The sequence below is a fragment of the Equus asinus genome, chromosome 4 (assembly GCF_041296235.1).
Source record: "Equus asinus isolate D_3611 breed Donkey chromosome 4, EquAss-T2T_v2, whole genome shotgun sequence".
NCBI classification, from domain to species: domain Eukaryota; kingdom Metazoa; phylum Chordata; class Mammalia; order Perissodactyla; family Equidae; genus Equus; species Equus asinus.
Window position 1 is genome coordinate 25185718 of NC_091793.1, and position 17962 is coordinate 25203679.

At 54.6% G+C, this 17962-nt stretch overlaps 1 protein-coding gene and 1 long non-coding RNA gene across 2 annotated transcripts in view; one reads left to right on the top strand and one right to left on the bottom strand.

Moving 5' to 3' along the window:
• On the top strand, positions 1 to 9620 carry MB (myoglobin). The gene is made up of 3 exons (XM_014832701.3): positions 1 to 176; positions 5422 to 5644; positions 8918 to 9620. The coding sequence occupies exons 1-3, from the start codon at positions 82 to 84 to the stop codon at positions 9062 to 9064; spliced, it is 465 nt and encodes a 154-aa protein (XP_014688187.2). The 5' UTR covers positions 1 to 81; the 3' UTR covers positions 9065 to 9620.
• Positions 9450 to 17962, bottom strand: part of LOC123290154 (uncharacterized) — an 11370-nt gene continuing 2857 nt past the window's right edge. Inside the window, exon 2 of the long non-coding RNA XR_011502619.1 lies at positions 9450 to 17962. This is a non-coding gene — a long non-coding RNA (uncharacterized lncRNA).

Here is a 17962-nt window from a genome sequence, read left to right on the forward strand (position 1 = left end):
GCAGCCTCAAACCCCAGCTGTCAGGGCCAGGACACCCCGTCAGCCTGCACTTGCTCTCTTTTGTCGTCTTCAGACCACACCATGGGGCTCAGCGACGGGGAGTGGCAGCAGGTGCTGAACGTCTGGGGGAAGGTGGAGGCTGACATCGCCGGCCATGGGCAGGAGGTGCTGATCAGGTAAAAGGAAGCAATCCAGCTGTCCGTGTCATCTTCCTCCCAAAGATCAGGGGTGTCTGCCGGCAAGGTGGACCATGCACCCTGGGGTTGACCAGCCGGCTGCATTAGCAGAGTTTGTTAAAACCCCTCCTTGCTTCTAAGTGTCAGGGATTGGAGTCAGAGGAGGAAAAGGGATCCATCTCACACCTCTGTCAGCAGCTGGGAGAGGCTTAATGATCAACCCTGGATGCCTAGAGGAATCCTAGAATCCTAGAGTCAACAAGGGCCCGGAGAGATCTTGTCCAGCCACCTCACCTAATGCATGAGGACACAAAGGACCTGAGAGGAGAAGGACGTCCCCAGAGTCACATGTCCATTAAAGTCTATAAGGTGTCCAGGCAAAGACATGCCTTCAAGACAAGACGTGTAGCTTTAGACCTGGCTCTGCCATGGAGCAACTGGGTGACCTTTGGGAAGGTACACAACCTCTCTGAGCCTCAATTTCTTCTCTTACACAATGGGGGAAATTCCTAATATCTACATGATAGAGAGAAAGTGAGAATTAAGTAAGATGATGTATGTAAGGGGCCCAGCCCTGTTGCTGGCATATACGGAGTTCTAGAAAACCTTACTAACTGTTATAGATGAAGCCCAGGCTAGGGACACTGAAAGTGTTATAAATAGAAAACAAGACAGAGGCCTATCAGCGACTTTGGACGCTGTGTATGTCTTGAATTTGAGAGCTCAGAAGGGTGTGGTCTCCAAGCACATCTTGCCTTCTAGAACCAGGGGCTCCTGGAAAAAAACAAAACAAAATTCCGAGTTCTATAGACAGAGGATGGCTTGTGGCTTGTAAAGGGAGCCTTATTTCCCCACTGCCCTCCACCCCAAATGGTAACGGACTCCTCTCCTCTCCTGGTCCCTCCCTCATGCTCTGGGCTGGCGCAGGTCGGCATCCGACGGGATGTCAGGAACATTTCCGCACCCGGTGGAGGTGCACCCGGGTTGCCTCAAATGAACCGATTGTCCTTGGCGCTCTAACTTGCAGATGAATTTCTCCTTCTCTACGAGTCAGAGCAGGTTTTCCTCTCCCACTCAGATGCCTCCCTTGGGCTACACCCATGTCAAGCTTCCACATCTGGGGAGCACGGCCAGTCCTGTGAGCTCTGTCATCTGAAGTTCCAGCCCTTAGTGATCCACGCTAGAAACACTTGAAGGACAGTCAAGGTCTCTGTTGACTCTGACTGGCCTCTTGCAGTGTTCCCTTATGTCCTTCTCCTCCTGTCCCTGTCAGCTGGCTGCTGGGGCGGCAACAGGTCCTGTTTGATTGGACAAGGCTCCCCCCAAGTTGACATCAACTCCTCAGCCACCAATTTGCTGTGTGACCTTAGACAAGTCACTGCTCCTCTCTGGGTGCCATTTTCCTTTTGGCTGAATGAAGCGTGGTGTCTGAGCTCCCCTCCTGCTCCTGCTCCCTGGTGTTCCCCGAGTCCGTGACCCTCCCCTGCTGTTGGAGAGGTGGCGGGCTGGTCTGTAGAGCAGAAGTCTTTCCAAGGTGATCTGGGGGCTGCCAGCCCTAAGGCAGTGACTTGGATGTCTTGAAGGGGGCTTGGGGGTATTGTGTCATCAGGGGAGACACTTCCTCCCTTCCCAGGGTGGATCAGAGAGACCCGCCAGGGCCCAGGGGCCAGTGGGGAGATCTGATCCTGAGATGGCTGGCCCTGGAAGGCCCAGAGAGCCCAAGGCGCTGTCACATCCTAGGCTGTAGGACACGCAGAGACATCGCTGTGTTTGGGGTATGGCAAGGGTGGCCTCCCTGGCTGGGGCCGGGGCGGGGATGCTAAGTGCAAATGCCCCTGGGAGCTGGCCTCCTGTTCTGTTCTAGATGCTGGACCCGGGCTCCCTTACTGACCTTGGGAAGGTCATTGCTCCCACGCCTCTGGTGATCAAAGAGGGCAAACTGGGTCCAGCCGAGTCTGTTAATAAGACGCCGAGGGCTTCACTGCCAGGATGTGATCATAAAGTGCTAGAACATCAAAGCTGCAAGGTCACTTGGAGACTCTGGTGCCAGGAGCGGGGGTTCGGGTGGGAGGGGCTGCCGAGGTCGCTCCGGGCCCCTGTCTTTCCTTCTGCCCAAAGCTTGTCTGCTTTATTTACTTCTGCATTTGAACAAAGGATTTCAAGGCCATGAGAAGTTTGAAAATCACTGCTGGTGGCCAATACTTCTCACGTTACAAAGAGCAAACATGGCCAAGAGTCTCAGCCAGCCAATGGCAGCTGCAGGCAGAGCTGAAAACTCCCCATCTTAACAGTTCGGCTGCTGCTGCTGGAGATGATGGTGATGATGATGGAGGTGATGACGGAGGTGATGGAGGTGATGGAGGTGATGATGGAAGTGATGGAGGTGGTGATGGAGGTGATGACGGAGGTGGTGATAGTGAGGGAAGTGGTGGAGATAATAATGGAAGTGGTGATGGAGATGATGATGGAAGTGATGATGATGATGGAGGTGGTGATGGAGATGATGATGGAAGTGATGGAGGTGGTGATAGTGAGGGAAGTGATGGAGGTGGTGATGGAGATGATGATGGAAGTGATGATGATAATGGAGGTAATGGAGGTGGTGATGGTGATGATGGTGATTATGGTGGTAGAGATGAGGAGGAAGAGGAGGAGGACAGCAAATAGTTATGCAGCACACATTGATTGCCAGGCCCTGTGTTAAGTGTTTCACATAAATTATCTCATTTAAGCCTCATAACAATCTCATGAGATAGATTTTATTATCACCACATTTAAGAGAGGTTAAGTAACTTGCCCAAAGTCACAGGGCTGGAATTCAAATCCACACAGCTTGGGGCCAGCATCCCTGCTCTTGGCCGCTGTGCTCTGTTGCCCCACCATCTTGGCACATTAGAGATGAGCTCCACCTTCCCTCTGGTTCTTTGGTTCTAGAGCAGAAAAGGACTTTTACAGGTCCAAGAGTCCCCAGTCTTCTGTGTGGGCGTCCAGTTGGGCCTCAGGTCAGAGGACAGCTGGGAAATGGCCTCCTCTCTCTCAGACTTGCCTGCAGACCTGTGATAAACTAGGCAGGTTGACAACAGGATCGAGGAGGAAAACACCAGGTAAGTGAGCGTTCTGGAACACTGGAGAAACCCCGCCGCCATTTTCACAGCGGGAGGGGCTTTGTCTGCTCTTTTTCCGGTGGCTGCTGTAGGTGAATCTGGGTGTGGCCTTCTGGGGCTGCCCTGGGGCTCCCAGCTGCAGGACTTGGGGCCAAGGGAGGGACGCAGCCGTGTGGCACCAGAATGGTCTGCTGGGCACTAATTAGCCGGGTTTTCCTGTACTGTTTAAAGTAAGTCTGGGCCCTTCTCTGGCTGACTGTTGTGAGAATGGCAGATGAGGCGGAGGTCAAGCCTTAGAATCTCGAGGCTGAGAAATCAGCTGGACCAACCCTTTTGGTTTAGAGATAGGTGAACCAGAGAGGCTGAGCCCCAGAGAGGCTAAGCAACTTCTTCAATGTCACACAGCACATTGGAGACAGAGCTTGGGCCAGAACTCAGCTTCTGTAATTCTCAGTCCCATGTTCTTTCCCCAGACATCTGAGGTGCTCCCAAAATGTCTGAGATCCCTGGCTCCCTGGGGTCCCAGGTCCTTGGCTCTCTACTGCCTAAGATAGTCTCCTTCAGCGTCCCGACCTCGGGCCTTTGCCTGTGGGTGCTAGGTCTCAGAGCTGTCAGGCAGGAGTTTGAGGATCATTGTCACCAGATAATAATAGTCAGGAGCTCAGGGACCCTTGGGTGGAGGTGCCGGTGAGGAGCTGTCAGTGACACACGAGGCTTGGCTGGGGCCCCGGGCGAGGTGGTGACATTGGACGTGGCTGTGGACAGGCCTGGGTGTGCTGGGAAGCAGGATGGACATGCTCCTGGGGAAGGAGTGCTCCCTGTCCGGGCTGCTTGGCGCGTGCTTGTGTATGAGTCTGAGTGCACATGCGCACAAGTGTGGCTGTGTGCTGCGAGACACTTACGCAAACTGGAGCGCATCCCCAGTCCGTTTAAGGGTGTGGCAAAGGCCAGGAGCTGCAGGAGAGGGACCTCCCGAGGCCCTAGACAGAAGGAGAGAAACCTCGGGTAGACGGGGTCAGTCCTGCGAACATTTCAGGGTGCGACCCAAGGGAGAGAGCGTGAGTTATGGACCCATCCAATCTTGAGTTTGGGTCTGGGCTCTGCCACCAACCGGCCGTGTGACCCTGGGCTGGTCACCTCCCTCTGTGGTCCTCTGTTTGCCCACGAGTGAGATGGGGATCCCTCCCTCCCAGGACCCCCTGTAACCAACACCCAGCAGGAGAGATGAGGTCCAAGGCTGGAGGTGGCCGCTCAGGCTTGCGGGCAGAGTCTGTCTTCGGCCAGCTCACTGGGTCCCTGGCAGGAGCGGGGGCCTGATCTTTGGCGGGCGGCTCCCACCAGGGCCCCTCACCCTCTGTACCGAGTGGGGCTGGGAGGTGCAGGGAGTCAGAGTGTGTGCTCAAAATAAGCAAGACTTTCTGAGCCAGAGAGCTGCTCTGGAGCGAAATGGCTCCCACAGGGAGTAGTGAGCCTCCTGTCGCTGGGAGCATGTAAGCAGCCAAAGGATGATTCCTGGGCAGGAAGCTGCAGACATGGTCCCTGGCATGGACCTGATCTCAGTCTGGCTCTTCTGCACATCAGCCCTGTAATACGGAGCTAGGACATCATACCTACGAGCCTCTGTTCCCTCGTCTGTGAAATGGGAATATGACCCTACAGGGAAGTGCAGGAGCAGAGCCTGGCACACAGTAGGTGCTCAACAAATCCAGGGTCCTTCAGCTCCTATGCTCTCCCCTCCCCTGCTCCATCCTCAAGGCCACTGTCCCCTACTGTCCAAATAATGTACAGAAAGTGGGGGTGAGGCCAGGGCACAATGCAGAGACGTCTTTCCTTCCTGCCTCTCACAGTAAGAGTGAAAAGAGGAAGGTGATGATGCTGATGACAAGAATAATACTAGCCAGCGTTCTACCACCTGACGGTGGGCTGGCACTCAGCATACACCACATCACTTAATCCTCACAGCCTCCAAAGGCAGGGACTGGTCATCCCCACTCCTTGGACGAGGAAGCGGAGGCATAGAGAGGGGAAGTGAATTGCCCAAGGTCACACAGCTGGGAATGGGGGATTGAACTCGAGTCCAGTTGCCTCCAGACCCCACCGCACGTCCCTGCATCTGACTCCAGCCCTCCTTGTGCCCACAGGCTCTTTACCGGCCACCCTGAGACCCTGGAGAAGTTTGACAAGTTCAAGCACCTGAAGACAGAGGCCGAGATGAAGGCCTCCGAGGACCTGAAGAAGCACGGCACCGTGGTGCTCACCGCCCTGGGCGGCATCCTCAAGAAGAAGGGCCACCATGAGGCGGAGCTGAAGCCGCTGGCCCAGTCACACGCCACCAAGCACAAGATCCCCATCAAGTACCTGGAGGTGGGAGGCAGGGCCGGGGCGGGCGGGGGCCTGGAAGGACAGGCCTCGGAGGGAGGAGATTTGGGTTCGAGTCCCAGCTCAGCCACCGACTTGCTGGGTGGCCTAGGTCGCTCCTCTCTGTGCCGCAGTTCCCTTCCTGTAAAGTGGGCTGTCAGCAGCTTTGCCTTCTTCTTGGGGTCACTGAGAGGAAACATATCTCTCCCCCAAATTGGTGTCTCCTTACCAAGGAAGAAGGGGGAGAGTGGATATGGGTGCACAACTTGCATCCTCTCCCTAGGTAGGTATCGTTATCACACCCATTTGATGGATGGGGAAACTGAGGCACAGAGTGGTTAAGTAGTTTGTCCGTGGTCACAGAGAGAGCAAATGGCAGAGCCAGGATTCAAACTAGGTCTCAACTGCTCCAGCCCCTAGATCCTAACCTCCGTGCAACGGGAGTCTGAGACGCGCAGCAGTTCAGGTGGCAGGAAATCAGCTGCCGGGCTCAGTTCTGGGCGGAGGGTGGCCAGTAGAATGGCTCTATTGCTTTCAGTATCTTTACAGATGAAGAGACAGAAACTCAGGTGTCCTAGTGGAGGAGGGGATGTGGGGACAGGGAGCACTAAGGGTCTGAGGGACACAGCAGGCACGCTGGTGCAGCAATGAGGATAAGGACAATGGTGACAGCATTTGCCTGAGTCACCACATGGAATTCTCACAACTACCCATGAGGTTAGGAATTGTGTTCAGTGTCTTCTTTTCCTCTCACACGAGTTCAGAGGTAGGGAGTTCCGAGCTGGTGTGGGACCCCCAGCGACACAAGCAATTTTCTGTTCTGCCATGTCCTTGACATGTGGTGTCCATCCTCAAAGTTGACGAATGGTCCAAGATGGCTGCTAAAGCTCCAGCCATCTGGTCCGTCTTCCAAACAGGCAGCGGAGGAAGAGAGGAAAGCTCTCTCTTAAGGAGTTTAAGGAGTCCCAGAAATCTCATCCAACAATTTTGTTTACATCTCATTGGCCAGAAGTTAGTTACAAGACCACCCCTATCTGCACAGGAAACTGGGAAATGCGGTCTATTGCCACTCCAAATACAACTAGTGTTCGGTTACCGAGAAAGGAGAAAATAGACATTGGGCAGACAGTTAGCGGTCTCTGCCCCAGGCAGGTACCCTTCTCACCCCCATTTCACAGATTTGGAAACTGAGGGCTCAGAGAGGTTAATAACTTGCCCAAGGTCACCCATTTAATAAGCCAGAAGGTACGGTCCCATCGACGGCACTCTGGAACCCAAATTCTTAATCCCTGTAGCACAATATCTCCCATCAACCACAACCCCCCAGCCCCTTCTGTCTTACTCCCTGCACCCGCGCCCCCATCACACACACACAGTCTTGCGCGTCCCCCCATCCCACTCGGCATCACAGATGTGAGGAGCCAGTACTGCCTCAGAAATTCTGCATGCACCGGTCCCTGCCCTCCTAGTCTTCTCTTGGTAAATTCCCCTTCATCCCGCAAGGCCCAGCTCAGAAGCCACCTCCTCTGTTCCAGCCCAGGCCCTGGGGCCACCAGCTGCTCCCCGCCAGCCCTCCCCCCCCAAGGCACTTTGTCCTCGTTCCCGTCATGGCGCCCGCCGGCTGTCTGTAATTTATCTCTGTGCCCAGCTGTCTTCCGGCTGGGATGCAGCTCCTCAAGGGCAGACGCTGGCTCACCCCCATTTCTGAACCCCAGGGGCATGCGGCTGGCTCACCACACAATTTGAGTGACCGGTCCCCTCTCTAGGGATGGGGAAACTGAGGCTCAGCGAGAGAGAACGATGTTGCTGAGGTGGCACTACCAGCTAGTGGACGAGCACCCAGCTTTAACAGAACAAGTGTAATTTACTGTCAAATCCTTGCAAAACCTTAAGACCGAGCCATGCCTGCTCGCCCCTCGCTGTGGAACCGCCTCCCGCGCCCTTTATAAAAAATCGCTCCTTCTCCCCTGGGGGTGAGGGGCCCCGGAGGCTGGGGCTAAGGGCGACTCTTCTCGGTCACCCAGCTGCCTCTTCCCACAGTTTTCAAGGGACTAGTGGCTCTGCCGTAGGCTCAGGACAGCTGAGTGGGGGGCCCGATGTGGTCCTCAAAGCCCCGTCTGACAGGTGGAGTCCCACACTGGGGTCAGGCCTCCCAGGTTCCCCAAGGGCAGGCACCCCGCGTCCCCACCTGGTTTTGTAGCATTTGCGAAATTATAGGTCATCTTAAGCACATGTCCACATCGGTGCCCGAAGGTGGGTGTTCGTGGAGCTGTGCCTGTCTCTGAGCCCAGTGGTGTTTCCTGGGTGTCGACACTTGTGCTTCCTGATGGCTCCCTCAGCACATGCCCCCCAACTTGCCTTCAGTCCCTTGAACCCCAGGCGCCCTGAGAAAATGGGAAACCCAGCCGCGGTGCAGTCACGACCTCTGTCCCTGGCTCTGGCCGACATTTGCCCACAGTCCCCTGGGTGCACTGCCAGCTCTGCCGTCCACTTGTAACATGACCTCAGTCTGGCTGCTTTCCCATCTGGGCCTCTGCAAAATGTCACCACCTGGCCCACTGGCCAGGCATGTGGTTGGCATCGAATCCTGATGCACCGTTGAAAAAGCCCAGCAGCTTGTTACATCCACGAGCTCTTTCGGTCTCTGAGGCAGCCCCATGTCGTGGCTATTCCTGTCTCCGTTTTCCTGGGAGTGAAATTGGGCATGTAAGGGCAAACTGCGCTGGTGGGGCCGAGGACAGACGTTATTGTCCCAGGGGCAAGCCCGAGGCCTCGTCCCTTTCCTCTTCCCCTCTCGCCTCCCCTCCCACTGATATTTCTGAGCACCCACTCTGTGCTTGGCACAGAAGCTATGATGCTCTGCTCCCCTAACTCCTAATTAGGCTGTTTAAAGCACGAACCATACTAAACCATTAAATGCAAAAATCAAGTACACACACATGGAAATAGTTTCTTTCTAGATTTCCTGGTCGAAAAATCCTGGATAAAACCACGGAATGGGACATTCTCTTCCTTTCTGCTGCCCGTGGCGGCTGTGCCCTGAGCTCATGCCGGGCCGTACTAGGTCCTCGTTTAGAGCAGCAGCTGAGGAGGGCAGTGGGTGAGCCAGCCCACCTGTCTGCGTGACCTCGGGCACACGGCTTAACCTTCCTCATCTGTACCAAGATGGGCCTCAGTTTCCCCATCTGCACCTGTCTCACAAGGTCGTGAGGATTAAAGGAGTTAACCCATGGTGATCAAGCCCCATGACCGGTGCCCCTCTTGTCCTTGTCCCCACAGTTCATCTCAGATGCCATCATCCACGTTCTGCACAGCAAGCATCCCGGGGACTTTGGCGCTGACGCCCAGGGCGCCATGACGAAGGCCCTGGAGCTGTTCCGGAACGACATCGCGGCCAAGTACAAGGAGCTGGGCTTCCAGGGCTAAGCCCCTGACGGGCCCCCCCCCCCGACCCCCGTGGGCCCAGAACCCGGGGGCGGCAGGGCGACCTCACGTAGCCATGTAGAGCTTGCTTCCGAGTGTCTGCTTTGCTGACGAGCGGTGGGTAGGAGAGGCGGAGGGCTGAGCGCGTGGGATGCCCAGGATGGCTCCGCTTGCCTGGGGACCGGGCTCCGGAGGAGGGGCATCCCCTTGGGAACCAGGAGCAGCGTGGTCCTTTGCTCACTGTGGCCCGCAGGGTTTGGGTCATACTTAATTCTCCTCTCCCCTAAACTCCAACCGAATTCCTTCCAGCCTTCAAACTGGCCCACACCTGCACCCTCACCTTGAACCCCAGACCCAGGCCCCAGCCGCAGTAATTCTCCAATCCATCCCCGTGCCCCTTGGGGACAGCAGAATGGCCTTTTGCAATGAGAAGGAGGTCTGGATGGGGAGGGGACAGCCATGCCCAGCCCAGGAGAGGCGTCGGGTGTCTGGAACATGAGTGTGCCTTCTCAGGTAATGGAGTGACTCACCTGGTTTGAATAAAAGACCCTGCAATATTGCAGTGTCTGCCTGGTGATTTCCACCCCCGAAAGCAAGTGAAGGGGGCTCCGACGGGGAGACGGTGGGGAGGCAGATGCCGGGATTGTGTGAGAGAGCCTGTGGGGAGGATGCGGGGGGTGGGGGGGGGAGGAGGAAGCAGGGGGAGAAGTGGGAGAGGGGGAGGGGCACGAGGGAGAGAGGGATGGACCCCGCCTTCCTCAGGCCACTGCTCAGTGGCACGGACAGTGCTGGGCCCGAGGAGTGGAGGGGAGGGTCTTGTCTGGTGGGGAGTGAGCCAGTCAACAGACCTTTGCCGTTTGGGCCGATAAGTGCCAGGACCATGGGGCTGTGGGGCCCAGAACCACGGGAGATGGTTATGTGGTTACAACAATTTAAGTAACATGCTCAAGGATACCAGCTAGCAAGGGGCAGAGCTGGGTTCAAATGGTGGCCTGGAAGGCAGTAGAGACTCCAGCTGGGGAGACAGCTAGGTGGCCAGCTGGTGGCAGGCTCTGACCTTCTGGCCACAGAGAAAGGACAGACATGTGGGGAGTAACTTACAAACTGGCCGGGAGACACAATCGACATCTACAGGGGCCGAGCACACGGGCGGAATGTGCCAGCATTGCTGCAAGGACCCAGAATAAAACACTGGCATGGGACCGCGGCAGCCAGGAGGCATCCTGGAGCAGAGGCCGGGGAGAGGGACCACGGAAAAGGATCTGGTGGTCTGGGTCGGTCCGGGTGCCCAAGCCGTGGGGGCCATGAATAGCACCCAAGACTCAGGGCACCATCTCTGAGAAGCCCCAAATCCTCAGCCTCATAAATCTCCAGGGGCTCGCAGGACAAGCAAGCTAGTGCCCCCTGCCCCAGAGTGTCCGTCCCGGGGCCCAGGCCCCTGCCATGAGCCTCACTTCGCTGCCCCAAACCTCCGATTATGCCAAGCTGCATGGCCGCAGAACAGGGCCAAGCTCGTCTGCTGAGTGTGGCCGTGTCGCAGACACTAACAGGCTCTCTATCAGGGCGTGCTGCGGCATCAGACGACAGCGTTCAGGTGTCCACTGCCTCCCGTGCGGCTCCAGGCTTTGGGAATTCATATGCGATCTGAGAAGGCGGGAGAGGCGGGGAGGGGAGTCCAGGAGACAGCGAGCTTTTTGATCTTGGAGCCTGGAGAAAAATTCCATGCATTTATCTAGTGTTCAACAGAACACCCAGGCAATGAGTGCTTCTGTACAGGGTCCGTGAGCACGATTTAAAGTCAAGTCAGCGGTCCCTGCCCTCAGGCCACTGACAGTCTCATCAGGGAGACGTGCTCCGATAACTAAGTCAGAGCAGAATAAAACTACGGCTGCGGGGGAGTACCAATCATTTGCCTTTCATTCAACAAGTATTTGTTGAGCATAGCAGGTAAAAAAAAAATCTTAGTCTATACCTTTGATATGCACAAAATGCAACTACTTTTTTTTCTGTGATTCGGCTGAATTTTTGTCTGGAATCCTCCTTGGGGCCGGGTGGCACACACTTAGTCTCCTTGAGGTTTCTCCGCAGTTCCGAATTTCCCTGGAGGTTTGTTTGGCTAATTCCAAGGGGCTTACATGTGCCAAGTTGCAGCTTGTGTGGTCAGGGGGGTGGCAACCTAGTTGTCGCTGTCATCTGTCCCCAGGCGTGTCCTCATGGATGCCACACTCCCACCCGGTCTTCAGTAATTGACCTCCTCAAGCACTCGAAACTCTGAGGCTGCCCAAGGCTCCTTCTGCCTGGGGCCACTTCTTAGGGAGCCCCTCCCCGATGTGTGCTCCCCCTGGTACATGATGCATAGGTTCCCACTGTGTTCAGACCCCAAGGGCCTGTCTGAGCTTTAGCATCCTCCTCCAGGACTTGGCAGGGCTTGCTCAGGGTTGCCCTGTACGGTTGTATGGTTGTGCACTCCACATGGACGCCTGGCCGAGGGGGGCGAATAAGGGCTGGATCGAGTCTGTGCTCCAGTTTCCAAGCTGTGTGCCCAGAAGGGGTGGTTTTTCCTGATTCACACAAGGCTACTCTGAGCTGGCAGCGGCCTCGAGCAGGACAGAGCCACTTTCTCTGGGAACCACCATCACCTGCCATCTTACTGTTTTCTTTTCAACTCTTCCTTCTGCCGGTTCCGAAAATGACTTTCCAGCCCTGGAAGCAGAGACGCTTCATGATTTCCTCCCAATCTTTTGCCCTTCCTGTGTGTTCTTTTGGGTCCTCTTAGGGCCTAAGCTTTTGAACCTGCCCATCCGGGCAAGAGACATGTTTTTCTCGCTTTCATCTGTCTCATCCTTTCACAGAGGTTCCCTGCTGTCTGGAAAGGAAAGAGAAAAAAAGAACGGAAATCCTGGGGGGAGAGACAGGCTAATATTTTAGAAATGTGATTCTGCACCAGCATTTATTCTGCATTGATTTAACAAATATTTATTGAGCAGATACAACGGGCCAGGCCCCGGACTGGGACTAGAGTCCCATCCTCCTGAAGTGTCTGTGGTGTGGGAACGAGGAGGATGGGGTCTGTGCCTGGCCTCAGGGGCCACGGGCACACTGAGAAGCAGAGGGAGGGGAAGACGGGCTCAGGCGCAGGGAGCCGCCCACGGAGAGGCCCCCAAACCCACTCACGACGGCGCCCTGATGGTTCATCCACACGCGTTTACTGAGCCCACACCGGCCCCACACTTCGCTCCGCTGCCCCGGGGGCTCCAAGGCTCGGGGCTCCGGGAGGACGGAGACCGGGGAGGACTGGGACGGGGGAGGCTGGGTCCTGAGGGATCAGGGCGACCGGCCCAGTCACAGAGGGCTGAAGTCACAGAGATTGAGTGAGTTAGGAGTCTCCAGAGGGACAGAACCAATAGAATTTAGATATAAATATAATCTATGTTACACACATGAAATATATATAATGTAACACATGTATAATACATACTTTATATATAAAATATTATATATTGTATGTAATACTATGTGTGTATTATATGCATAAAATATATCATATAATACATTGATAATGTATATTTTATATACTCATAAAATATATAACATAATACATATAAAATGTGTATTTGATATAAATATGTATTTTCTAGTGTTATATAATATATATTTATATAAATATATATAACATATAACAATATATAATATTTATTATATGCTTTACATAAAATATTATATAATATATTTTATATTCATATTGTCTATTATGTTATGTATTATACATTATATGTAAAATATATATTATACATAATATTGTGTAATATGTATTTTGTATATAAAGTACTATATGTGGTATATAAATTCTATAATGCGTGTATAATATGTACCCCCCTCCATCACGGCCACTCCTTCAGTGTTAGCTGAATGGAGGAGTTACGCCCCACCTTTCCTCCCGTGCACATGCAAGCGTGTTGTGAACTGCAGGACATTTAAAAGTTAAGTGATTTGGGAGGCCCCAGTGGAGCCTGGTTCTGAACTTCTGGTTCCTGAGGTTGAGCTCTGTGCGTGTGCGTGCGTGTGTGTGTGTGTGTGTGTGTGAGAGAGACGGTGTGTGGGCGCCTGTCTGACTCCTCCCCTGTTGGGTCTGCTCTCAACTTGCAGTCCATTTTACCTGCTGCTCTGAAACCCATGACAGCTGTGCCCCCAGGACGGCCGAGGTGACCTCTTCGGGGACTCTAACACCAGCTCCTCTGACTCGGCTGGGACTGTGGCATTCTGAGGGGGGAGCCAGGCTGAGAGCTGGGAGAGGACATGAAAGGGCCGGGGCTTGAGGTCTACCTGGGAGAGCACAGGCGAGAGATTGTGGAGAGCGCTGTGTGCGGCCGCTCTTCTGAGCTCTTGACCTGACAAACCTTGAGCCCAGCGGAGCTGGAGGTATCAGGTGACATGAAAAAAAAAGATAGGACAGCTTCCCGAAGGGTACCACACAATGCTCACGCCCGTTTGCCACTTTGTCAGTAATTTAAACTATGTCTTGTATTTTATATCTCATTGTGGTCTCTCTCTCTTTCTCTCTTTCTCTTGCATACATGCACCCCTTTCGTTTTATGCTCCCGACCAAGTGAAAGGTTCATCTTTCTAAAAAATAGCCACCAAAGCTTCTCCTATTGACATCCATCAATTCTGTTTCTTCTGTCTGTCAAAGATGACCCACAAATAGAAAAATTCTTTCCGTGCTGGCATTTCACACAGAAATAGAAGCAAAATTTTGAACCCGCGTTAACACATTTAGAGTCTCTGCTGAAAATGTTTCTCCTCGTCAAAGGATGCTGTTTCCTCAAGGAAAACGAGGGTCTTGTCCGGGCTCAGAGCTCCTCGTATTCTGGCCGGTGGCCTCGCTCCCATGACGGTGGACGGAGCCTTTCATCACCTCATTCAAAGTTTGCACGCAGTTTATCAGCCTCAAAACACTAGGAGGGCAGACGGCCCCCTCGCTCTCACACGCCTTAGAGAGAGGAAGAGATTCTCTGGGCCCCGTGAATTATGAAACAGGGTTATTTGGAGCCCAGGTTTTGAGCACTGGGGACTCGAGCGTCTTCTGACAAATGTGGGGCCAGGTGGGACATGGGAGAGGAGATCTGGGCAGAGTGGGCGTCCCCTTGTCACCCAGAGCCGTGGTGCCTTCAGCCAATGTGTGTATTGGGGTTCTGCACTATATTTCCTTAGAAATGAGCCAAATGGGGCTATTCCGCTGGAAAGGGTTTGCTACGACCACTAGCCTAGGTTGGTGGCTCTCAGTGGGCTCGTGCTGTCCCCTGTGGGTGTTTCGGATCTTTGTGGGAGTCACTTGTTGCACTGAATGAGGACACTGACCTTTAGTGGGGGAGGGGGCAGGAAGGGGTGTCGGGTATTCCAGAAGGTGCAGGAAGAAAACACAGTCAAGATTTATCCCATGTCCTTGATCCTAACTCCAGACCTTAGAAATATTACTGAGAAATACTTTATCTTTGAACCGTTTAAAAGTACGTTGAATTATTGGGGAAAAAAAGATTTTTTTGCTTTACAAGACTCGTTGACCAGCTCAGGAAACAGCACGCCTCAGGCAGGGCCACCTGGGGCCTCAGTGGCCCTCTGCAGGTGCTTGGTGTCCTCTCCTTTCAGGCATGTGTAGGTCGGCGTTTCCCCAGACCCTCTGAAGTTGGTGGGATCATACGGCATATGGGGTGCCTCAGCACGGCTTGACGAGTGGTGCCACATCTGCGCCCAGGATCTGAACCGGCGAACCCTGGGCCACTGAAGCCAGCGCGTGAACTTAACCACTCGGACACGGGGCCGGCCCTGTTCTTCTTGAGTTTCTTGAAAGATGCTAAAGGAGCCCCCAGTCCCTAGGCCACATCCATCCTTGTTAGAATTGTCTTTCCTTTCTTATCTACTTCCCTCGTGCCTCAAGGCTGCTGTGGAACTTCTCTTCTTAAAACTCTTTGTTGGGGCCAGCCCCGTGGCGTAGTGGTTGGGCCCACAAGCTCTGCTTCGGCAGCCCGGGGTTTGTGGGTTTGGATCTCGGATGTGGACCTACACACCGCTCATCAAGCCACGCTGTGGCAGGCGTCCCACATATAAAGTAGAGGAAGATTGGAGCAGATATTAGCTCAAGGCCAGTCTTCATCAGCAAAAAACAAACAAAAAACCTTCTTACCAACACAACCTTTTCCCCTCTTCCTCTCCAACCCTCGCGACTTTATTCTATACATCAAATCAGTTTCTCTCCTAGTAATTAAAAAACAGCCTTCCTCTTTAGAAGGGGGAGAGGCAGGGCAAAAAATGGACAAGTAATAAAAAGATAGTCTTCAGCCAGGCCTGAGAGAGGGAGATTCTGTCGATGTCCCACGTTCACGCCTTTTCTACCATCACAATGGGTTAGACTTTCCGAAAATGGAACAGGTTGCCTGGGGAGAAGTGAGCTCCCCATCATCAGACACAAACAAGAACGGGCTGAATGACGACTTGCTGGGACCGTTCCATTCATTCAGTAACCAAAAGCCTCTGTGCCAGGCACGGCTAGACAAGAGGAAACAAAATGATGAATAAGAAAATCTCCAGCTTCAGGCGACTCACAATCCAGGGGGAGAGGCAGAGAGAAAGTCCCAAAGGGTGTCGTGGTCAGCAGAGGGGGGAGGCCCGATCAGTGTGGCCGAGAGGAAGGCTGGGTCTCGGAGGACGGGCGGGAATTTATTGCCTCTGCAGTGGGGAGCGGGCGGGAGGGAAGGGCTTGTGGTGGCAGAGAGTCGGGATGGAGCAGGTCCCATTGGACACAGCTCAGTGGATGGAGCCCGTAGTGCAAAGGAGAATTGAGCGGTGGTTCTAGATCATTCTGGGGGCTCGGTGTCTGCTGTGCCAGGCTAAGATGCCTGCGTGTCGAGAAGAGACGTTAAGCACTAGATGGATGGACAGATGCAGGCGGGGGGGAAGGGGTTGGGGTGTGGTCCTCTGACCTCCCAGCCTGCCCTACAGATCTCAGACTTCCCAGACTCCATAATCTCGTGAGCCGAGTCCTTCAACTAGTCTCTCTCTATGCGTCCTATTGGTGCTGTTTCTCTGGAGGACTCTGACTAATGCAAACATCATGTCTACTGGACAGATGGGGAAACTAAGACAGAGAGAGTGTAAGCAACTGGCCTAAGATCACCCAACTGAGAAGGGTTGGGATTCATATCCGAGGTCTACACTCTTCGCTGCTGTGGCCCCCTGCCTCGTGGGACGTGGGACGTAACCAGAGTGGCATGCCCCATCAGCCTGGGGACAAATATTCTCTTGATGCCCCTCCTGGGCAGGCTGATGCTTCCTCCGTCCTGGAGTCCCGCTCTCCATCCTGCAGGCACCCCGAGGCAGAACGATGACATTCGGTGATGTTCTCCAGGCGAGACTCGCTAATCCGCCATCTGAAGCCAGTGACCAAATTCCCCGCTAAGTGTCCACAGGCTGGCGGGGATCCTGAGCCGGGTGACGGTCCAGAGGCTGCTGGGTTGGCCAGATCGGGGTCACTCGTATCTCACCTCTCACCTTGTGTGAGAGTGTCTCCAAGGGGTCACTGAGGGCCTCTCCAGAGCAGAGGGAACCGCTCCAGGGGACCTGAGGTCGCTGCCACTCGATGGAAACTCTGGGATGCTTTACATGGCAGCTTCTCTTAAAAAGAAATTCCACCTAATCAGGTACCCAAGAGAGTTCCTTCACCAAACATCTGTGACACACGTGCTGTTCGGATTTTCACTGCTGCATAAGAAATCACTCCGGAATTTAATCGTTTCAAACACAACAGTTCAATATTTTATTATGGCCTCTCCCTGCTCTCGGGGTCAACCAGCGCAGTGAGGGGGCGCAGGCTCAGGTCGCTCGGGGTCTGGGCTGCAGTCCTCGTCTCCAGGCTCGCCCACACCGCGGCCTGCTGTCTGCTGGATACAGCCACGTGGTCACTCGGCTTCCTTGTAATGTGGACACTTGGTTGCAAGCGCAAGGGACCCAAGAGACACGGCCGGGCGGACGCTGCCTCGCTTTCGTGACCTCGCCCTTCGGATCACACAGTGACCCCCCCCACATTCCGCTCTTGAGGAGCCCGTCACCGACCCAGCCGTGTTCCAGCGAGGGGACCTGGGTTCCATCTCTTGACGGAGGGACAGCCCGAGGACGTGCAGACACACTGTGAAGCCTCTACACTTGCTCTCCATCGGCGCTGGGCCTCACGGCATGGCAGGGAGACAGACACGAGAGCTCGGGGTCTCTCTCTGCCTCTCCAGACCCACTCTCCTCCCAGCCCCCTGCTCTCTGCCTGAAGGCCAACCCGATGGACAGCATCCCGGGCTCCCCGCCCTCGGCTTGCAGTGGGGAAGTGCTGGAGGTTGGAGTTTGGGGAGAGTGAAGCTGGACCGTCTGCTCCCCTGACCCTGCCCTGCTGGGTAGCCGCAGGCTGGCTCCATCCCTCCAGGAGAACCCACATTTCCTGCAGGGGCCTCTCCAGGGTGTTTCCCCTTCCCAGTTCCCACAGCTGCCCCCTCCCTTTGCATGAGGAGCAGAATCAGCTGCTCTCCGTGACCAGCCCTGGATTCCACCCATTGGCCCACAGCTTGCCAACAGTCCTTGTTGCTGGGGTCCCTGCAGACACAGCGTCGAGGATAGAGCACCATGTGGTCAGTGCCCTGAGGGAGGCCATGCCGGCAAGCGCGGGGCCTGTTCCAGGCTGGGCCGGCAGGGGGAGAGGACATGCTCCCCAAAGTGGGACTCCAGGAGTGAGTCCGAGCTGACCAGAAAGTCTCTCTTTTGGGAGGGAAGACGGACCAGAGCATGCAAAGTGACGGGGACGTGGGAGAGCCCAGGATATTCCAGGAACAGCAAATGGTTGGGCATGAGCACCACAGGGTGAAC

What these genes read in the sequence shown, in the direction of transcription:
- MB (XM_014832701.3), top strand. Translation starts at nt 82, where the DNA reads ATGGGGCTCAGCGACGGGGAGTGGCAGCAGGTGCTGAACGTCTGGGGG. An exon ending in GGGCAGGAGGTGCTGATCAG is followed by an intron (nt 177 to 5,421) that starts GTAAAAGGAAGC and finishes TTGTGCCCACAG; the next exon opens with GCTCTTTACCGGCCACCCTG. An exon ending in TCCCCATCAAGTACCTGGAG is followed by an intron (nt 5,645 to 8,917) that starts GTGGGAGGCAGG and finishes TTGTCCCCACAG; the next exon opens with TTCATCTCAGATGCCATCAT.